Source organism: Sapajus apella, unplaced genomic scaffold (assembly GCF_009761245.1).
Source record: "Sapajus apella isolate SASKATOON/1434 unplaced genomic scaffold, GSC_monkey_1.0 scaffold26, whole genome shotgun sequence".
Classification (NCBI taxonomy): domain Eukaryota; kingdom Metazoa; phylum Chordata; class Mammalia; order Primates; family Cebidae; genus Sapajus; species Sapajus apella.
In genome coordinates this window covers 5,187,085-5,195,440 of record NW_022436966.1, presented here as the reverse complement: position 1 = coordinate 5,195,440, position 8,356 = coordinate 5,187,085, and the positions used below count along the sequence as shown (strand labels likewise).

The following is an 8,356-nucleotide window of genomic DNA, read 5'->3' as shown; positions in this document are numbered from 1 at the left end:
GTACTTAATTTTTTGGTTAGCTCATATAGTTCATCAAGTTCTTTTTCTAAAAAGTGAAAAAGGTATATGTGTGTATGCTTTCCAAGCCCTTAAACACATGAAAATGTCTTTTTGAAAAGTCTTCAAACATATATGATAGATTGGCTGCGAGTCTGGGAAAATTTTGTTGCTAGTTTTCCGATTTGTCAGTTTGGTTTTCTGCAGCTCCATTCTGCTCTCCTGAACTCTTGAATTTGCAGCCATATGTTGGACCAGATCTTGGAGTTTTGCCGGAAGCTCCATGCCAGAAAGGAACTCACTAGTGTCAAATACTTTTACATTCTGAATAAGTTTCTAGACCAGGGGTCAGCACACTTTTTCCATGAAAGGCACAATAGTAAATATTTTAGGCTTTGTGGGTCATATAATTGCTATCACAAGTCACACTAGTCAACTCTGCTTTTGTAGTATGAAAATGGCCATAGACAATATGGAGACAAATAAGCATGGCTGTGTTCCAAGAACACTTCTTATTTATTTATTTATTTATTTAGAGACAGGGTCTTGCTCTGTTGCCCAGGCTAGAGTGCAGTGATGTGATTTCAGCTCATTGCAGCCTCTGCCTCATGGGCTCAAGTGATTCTCCTGCCTCGGCCTCCCAAGTAGCTGGAATTACAGGTGTGTGCCACCATGCCTGACAAATTTTTGTATTTTTAGTAAAGACGAGGTTTCACCATGTTGGCCAGGCTGGTCTTGATCTCCTGACCTCAAGTGATCCACCTGCCTTGACCTCCTAAAATGCTGGGATTTCAGATATGGTCCACCATACTCGGCCAGGAACACTTTATTTATGGCACTGAAATGTGAGTTTCATATAATTTTCATGTGTGACAAAATGTTATTCTTCTGTTGATTTTTAAAACCATTTAATAATGGGAAAACCAGTCTTTGCTCATGGACAAAGAATGAACAAGAAAGAAAGTGTGGAGGGGAATATCATCTGCAGACCGTGATTTGCTGACCCCTGCGTTAAACCATTCACCATCCACGTAGGACTTGCTAATGGGGTAAAAAGATTCTACTAGATCAGCCAACTGCTGGGCTACCACTGCATACTGAGATTGGGAAGACTAAGGAGAGGATTTCTCTGGAGCCTGGTCAGTGTTATAACTAGAGTTATATGGAAATTAGACTGATCTGGATTTTATTAAAGCTAGGAGGTATTAGGAAATCTGGGAAACCTGCCTAAGATTTCATCCAAGGGACAGAAGAAAAACCTGATTGTCAGAATGGGGATTATTGAGAACAAAATATGATGTTATGATTGTTCCATATGGGGGCCAGCTCCTTCATGAACGTGTTGCATTTGCAGCTATCAACTTTTCATAGGGCTAGTTTTGTTGTTGTTGTTTACTCTTTGTCCTTCAAGAGGCGGATCTCTATATTTCAATGTTAGAATTGACGTTAACTTCTGTTCCTGTTCCTATTGTTGTAGGAAAAAACTAGATTCTTGTCACACAACCAGGGAAGATTAGGTATGCGGACACTTTGCAGGGTGAGGGGCTACAGAAATTATTGGGCAAAAAAGGAAAAAAGGCTCTCAGCAAAGCAAGAGAGGTTCCTGTTAACAGGCGTCCATCTCATAGATTGAATCCCAGGTTACCACCCAGAAATAGGGGAGACCAGGAGACCAAATTCCTCTCTGCTGCAAATGGCATGAAGTTCCTGCAGTCCCACCCTGTCCTCCCAGTGCATAGGCTGATCAGAGATTCTCTGTAGAGCCCTTTTTCTCACTGTCCCACTATCATTTGAGACCTAATAAAAAGTAAAGTAAATTTTAGATTCATTATATCCAGGCGGGTGCAACTCCATGAGCACAGGGTTTAACTGGAGGAGGGTACTATTGTACACAAGAAAAAGGTACCTCTTCCCCAGGGCAGCCTTGACTTGTGCTGGAGTGCGGCATTGGGGACTTGCTAGACACAGCTTGGATCCCAGCCTTCAATCGCCTTCATGGCCATCACTGTTAACAACTACACAGTGCTGTGAGTAGCAAAGTTCTTTGTCTCATCCAAAACTCCAGAAGTCGTGCGTCTTCTGTGAGCACCCATGAAACTGGCAGTCTGACTTGTTAGCTTGCAAGTAGACTGTTCTCACAGGTTTTGATATCTTTTACTTAATTTATATTTAGCACTAGAGGTGTTCTGCTATTTCTCAGCTAAATTTAATGTCTCTTTTGAGTTACCAATGGTAAGAATAAATTTTAAAAAGATTTAAAGATTAAAACTATGACTCATATATAATAGAATGAAAACATGTTAACATTTTATTTAACTGATGAATTAGAGGGGAAACTAGCCAGAGGTCACAACTGGTTCAAAGGAAAGGTCAAAGACCAATTTACATAGAGAAAGGTAACTTTGAACTTAATTTACCAATGGACACAAAATTGGCTTTTTCCATGGGAGGTGGGGTGGAGTGAGGGTGTGGGGTGAGGTGGAGTCTACTGAACTTCCATAAGTCAGAATTTATTTGCATGTTTATAGACAAGAATTATTTGTGTTTATCTAAAATCTACAGAGTTCTGAAATAACTCCAAGACAAGAAAAGACACAAACTCCATAGAAACAAATAAGTGAGAAAGGTGTGCTGTAAAGAATGGATGGTTTTCCACTGGAGATGCTCAGCAATCATTTTTGCTAATTCAAAAGTCTTAACTTTCCCTTACAGCAATAAAATGTACTACATGTATAATGTTTCCAGGGTTATTGATCAAATGTGTACAGAAAGAGATTTTAAAAAAAGTCATTCTAGGCTCAGTGCTTATAATCTCAGAACTTTTAGAAGGCCAAGGCAGGCAGATCACTTGAGGTCAGGAGTTCAAGACCAGCTGGCCAACATAGTAAAACTACTAAAAGTGCAAAAACTAGTTGGGTGTGCTGGTGCGTCCGTGTAATCCCAGCTACTCAGGAGGCTGAGGTGGGAGGATCGCTTGAACCCCGGAGACAAAAGTTGCAGTGAGTGGAGATAGCACCACTGTACTCCAGCCTGGGCAACGGAGCAAGACTCTGTCTCAAAAAAAAAAAAAGTAATTCTAGACTTCTAGACACACATACATAAGAAAGATATTGGAAGAGGTTGTAATGATCTGATCTGGGAGGAGGATCTGACACAGCAGAACAACACTTCCTGAAACTGCTGAGAGGAAGTCCTAACCGGCGTCATTGATTCAGACAGTTCTCTTTACTGAACACTAGGTGTCGCTAACCAGGCGCCATGACACGTGGCAGGAGGGAGAGGGGTAAAGGCGGCAACATCTAATCCATCAGTCGTGCTGTTCAGCAGATTCACGAATGCGGGAGGTTCCTTGGTGGCAAGACATTTTTACCCCACACCTATTCCGGCGCCTGGCACATATTAAGCACTTAATACTATGTTTCTTGAAATGAATTATTCAGAACGCAGGGGGTGCTTTTACATGGTAGGTATTCAAAAATAATATGAGGTTTCTGAATGAGGATTCTTTAAAGCCTTCCGATCATGCTAGGATAAGAAAAATGGAGAAAACGAAAACATTCCAAATTAGGAGTCACTTGGGCAGTAAACAAAGGGAGATAGGTTTAGCTATGAAATCAGACTTGGTAAATCTATGAGTGGTTTCCATTGACTCTACAGACATAGCGAAATACTTGTTTGAATGCAGATACAGAAAACTACCCTTTTATTTCTTCCTCTTTTGCTCAGGCGTCATCAAATGTTGATTCCTCTACTCTCAGCACCCAATACTTTATAATAATTTCTAATTAATTTTGGTGCAATGAGAAACTGATGAGAAACCATCAACAAGTTTATGTAATGTATGTTAGCATAAGATGAAAAGTGGGAAATACAGGAGCAGTGACTGTTGGCTAGAAACAGCTGGCGGGAAGAGGAGAGGTAATCAGGAAGATCTCAGAAAACCCCAAGAACAGAACTTCTTCTTTCCCCTAACTTTTCTGACTCCTCCAATGTTGTTGTGGATGTCTGTCAGTTTTGCCTTCCTAGGAGCCATTTCTCTTCTACTGTTAACAGCAACTTGGTTTTACTTTAGAGGACATCTCCCTTCCCACATTGAGCATGGTCCTCCTGGGGATGTCGGTTCACGTGTTCTCCCTTCAGACACCTGAGAGCGGAGCACTAAGCCAAGTTATGCCAATCAGAGGCCTGATCCCTGGAGACAACCACAGAGTCCAAAACTTTCATCTTGGTGTCTTGCTTCCTGGAGCCCCACAACTGCCTTCATTCTTGTCCTTTCAAAGACCCCAGTCCTCATTTTTCCTTCAGTCTGTGGCCCACCCTATTCTCTTCCAGTAAATTCTTATTTGCCTCTATTAGCCAGAGTTGTTATCTGTTGATTGCAGCGAAAGAACACTGACTGGTGTAATGAGGAAAATCTGGCCCTATGATTACTTTTATCATCTCTGTTGACCTTACTGAAAAAGATCAGCTCTAGGATAATGGAGACTTGCCCTGAAGATGAGGAATAACTATTATTTATGGACACTTGTTATGTTTCAGACGCTCTTCTAAATACTTCCACATGTATCTTATTTAATCTTCAGAATGACCACATTGGAGAGGTGTTAACCCCATTTTACAGATGAGAAAACAGAGGCACAAAGTAATTAACGAACTTGCTCATTTTCACATGGCCAGATTAACGTGTCTCAAAATTTGTTTTATGGAATATTAGCTTTTCAGAATTGTGTTGGTTTCCTGGGGCTGCCATAACAAAGTACCACAAACTGGTGTCTTAAAACAACAGAAATGTATTGTCTCAGAGTTCTGGAGGCTGTAAGTCCGAAATCACGGTGTTGGCAGTGACATGTTCTCAATGGCAGCTCTAGGAGAGAATCGTTGCCTGCCTCTTCCAGCTTCCGGGGGTTGCTGGCCATCCTTGGCATTCCTTGGCTTGTAAACACATCACTCTGTTGTCACATGGTTGTTTTCTGTGTGCCCTTTTCTTATAAGGACAGCAGTCACATTGGAGTAAGGGCCCACTTGCTCCAGTATGACCTCATCTTAACTAATTATATCTTTAATGACTCTATTTCCAAATAAGGATGCATTCTGAGGTGCTGCGGGTTAGGACTTCTTTTTTGGGAGATCAAATTCAATCTATGACAAAAAATGTTAATAGAAATTGTTCAAAAAAGAATTCTATGGCCAACTAAGTTTGGGAAACACCATTATAGGATTCTTTGCTGTAGTACTTTGACAGAGCGAGGGTCTTTAATTTTTCATCATTGAGAAGAGTTGCCAACCTGGGACTATTATGTAGTGTTTCTTAAAAACGTGTTTGATGATGAACTTCTTCTTACAGGCTGACTGTGGGATCAGCAGTCAATGTGGAACACCTGTTCTCATTCCTGATGCGAGTCAGTGGCACCCTAGCGCGTTCCTCCCTGGTCTTCTGCTTTCCCCTGTGACCTGCAGCATCAACTTAAGACAACTTTTTCTTCTCTGAGCCTGAATTTCCTCATCCCTAAGATAAGGAAAATAATATACTTTCCCTATGGGTTTCACATGCAGACTCATTTTTGTTGTTGTTGGTCTTGAGATGAAATCTTGCTCTGTTGCCCAGGCTGGAGTGCAGTGGCACCATCTCTGCTCACTGCAACCTCCACCTCCTGGGTTCAAGCAGTTCTCCTGCTTCAGCCTTCCAAGTAGCTGGGATTACAGGCACACGCCACTACGCCCAGCTAATTTTTGTATTTTTGGTAGAGATGGGGTTTCGCTATGTTGGCCAGGCTAATCTTGAGCTCCTGACCCCAAGTGATCCATCTGTCTGGACCTCCCAAAGTGCTGCAAGTACAAGTGTGAGCTACCACGCCCAGCCTATGTGCAGCCTACTTTAATTTAAAATAGGTAGGCTGAGAAACATGTGGTACAGGACTTGGCATAGAGGGAAGCAGGCATTCATTAATTAAAAAAATTTTTTTTTCATTTAAATTTTTATTTTGAGATGGTGTCTTGCACTGTCGCTTGAGTTGGAGTGCAGTGGCGCCATCTCGGCTCACCGCAATCTTCACCTCTCGAGTTCAAGCAATTCTTTTGCCTCAGCCTCCCGAGTAGCTGGAATTACAGGTGTCCACCACCATGCCCAGCTAAGTTTTTGTATTTTTAGTAGAGATAGGGTTTCACCATGTTGGCCAGGCTGGTCTCGAACTCCTGACCTTGTGGTTCACCTGCCTCGGCCTCCCAAAGTGCTGGGATTATAGGCGTGAGTCACCGCTCCTGGCCAGCACTCAATTAGGAGTTAACTGTGTTATGTTAACCAGATGGTTCTAAATTTCTTGGCATTTTTATTAGGCATTTCCAGGATCTCAAGAATAATCCCTAATCAGGACAATTTCCACCAACTAGTTTTTCTTGTTCATCTTCCTCTTCCTTTAATCACTTCTTTTTCCCTTTAAAAGAGTGATTTTCTGTATGGTAGTAAGGATTAACCTTAGGTAACTATTCAACCCAACTGTGGTTTTAATAAGTCTTCTCCAGCATTAGCAAAGAATGGGTGGTTTACTCTGTAGTTCCTTATTCTGATCTTCCACCCCACTGAGGGGAAGAGGATGTGATCATGCGACCGCCAGCAGAAGGGAAATTTTGAAAGCGATCTGAGGTACAAAAGGCAGCCCACAGCCACCTCAGCGCGCAGAGGAGGCCCAGCTGCTGAGAGGAGGTGCCTGAGAGTGACCTTTGCATCTGCCTGTCCAGCTAGCATGGAACCAAAGAGGATCAGAGAGGGCTACCTTGTGAAGAAGGTGAGCAGAGGTGCTATTTACAAGGGTGTCACTGGCCACAGGCTGGGGAGGCTTGGGTCCAGCTCCACGGGCTACCTGCTCATCTTAGGAATGTTTCCTGCTCATCCATTGGGTTGAAATAGGAGAGTGTGGTAGCACATAGAATGTTGGAATGGGGTTAGGAAAGTGGAGATACTCATCCAGCCCCGGCTTCCTTACAGTTTGATTTTATGGTCTGAGAATTCCAGATGGCAGGGTCTGGAAGGTGGAGTCTAGGCTAACTCCCTCCAGATTTAGAATGTCTTTTTTAAGAGCCACACAAATGTGTTCTGTCAAAAGAAATACTCCTCTCCAATAGAGGTTATGTGGAGAGAATATTCATTTTTTTATTGAAATCCCCCTTCCCCTCAGTTATTTTGTTTTGGGAGGGAAGGGAAAAAAAGTGATTAAAGAATTGATATAATAATACAGTAATTACAGCTTATTTTATGGGCTATCTTCTTGGAAGAAGATGTGTAAAAAAACCTCATCTTTTTTTTTTTATTGGGCTGAAATCTCTTCACTCACAATTCTTAGTAAATTTGCGTAATGTGACAGCGAGGTGGTAGATGCACCATTTTAAAGATTAGTGTATTGAAAAAGCCTTAGCCTTCCTGGTGTGGTATCAGGAAAATTGAATTTTCTTAGCACTGTTGGTCTTTATTCAGATGCTGAGTGTGTGCTGTGTTGTTGTGGAAGCTCCCCGGGATGTGAATTCACACATAGGACTTGGCATCCTGTGGGCCACATCTGTACACACAGATATGCTCACAGTAGCCTTAGTGAGTCGATTGTTTCAGAACTGAGCTGAATGTAGTGGCTTCCTTCAGATGCCTAGCTTTTAAATTGAATGAACAGCAAACGTGAGTTTGTTTTTGGCCATTCATTGGTTTCACGTTTTTCCAGCCTGCAACGTTATACCTGTAAGGGGGGTAAAAGAGCACACATTGCTGCCTGCTTCCATTTTGACTTCAGGCTGGAGGGACCTTAGATCATCTGGCCCAATTCCTTCATTTGCGGAAGAGGAGACAGACCCAGAAGGCTTCGCGATTGCCCCAAGTCACATGGGTGTGACAGCTGGGACCAGCAACTCCTTCTCTGACGCCTAGGTTTCTGACTCATAACACTGACCTTTGTTCATTACTCCAGCATTTTCTTAAGGCAAATTTATTCTCGGTTAGGATTTGTAGTGTATTTGTGATGGCGAAAGTTCTGAGTTGGTACTGGAGAATAAGTGGGCCCTCAGCTGCTAATCTTTCTAGCCAGCTGTACTTTGAAACATCATTTGGAAAAGACACAGGTACGTAGAAGCATGAAAGATTCCTTGCAACAGGCACCAATAATTGGTGAGATCTAGTAATAATCAATGTTGACTTATTCCTTTCCTGATCACTTGTGCTAGTACCCTGAGAAGAGCAAGTGAATGGAAACATTTCTGCAAGTTTTTGTTTGTTTGTTTTTTAAACAATTAAAAATATCTTGCAATGAAAATTGCTGTTATGAAATTTGTATGCTCATATTTTAATCTCCCTAAATTACAAAAATATGAAGACTAAATT

At 41.9% G+C, this 8,356-nt stretch overlaps 1 protein-coding gene and 1 long non-coding RNA gene across 2 annotated transcripts in view; one reads left to right on the top strand and one right to left on the bottom strand.

Annotated features, from left to right (window-relative positions):
- Nucleotides 1-2,279: 2,279 nt before the first annotated feature.
- LOC116560507 lies at nucleotides 2,280-6,969 on the bottom strand. The gene is made up of 2 exons (XR_004272994.1): nucleotides 6,801-6,969; nucleotides 2,280-3,522 (listed from the first exon to the last, which is right to left on the bottom strand). It is a non-coding gene; the product is annotated as an uncharacterized LOC116560507 (long non-coding RNA).
- PLEK (pleckstrin) overlaps nucleotides 6,564-8,356 on the top strand; it is a 32,511-nt gene continuing 30,718 nt past the window's right edge. The window contains exon 1 of the mRNA XM_032291909.1: nucleotides 6,564-6,779. Coding sequence (XP_032147800.1) covers nucleotides 6,738-6,779 — 42 coding nt within the window. The 5' untranslated portion in view covers nucleotides 6,564-6,737. The remainder of the gene's footprint in view (nucleotides 6,780-8,356) is intronic.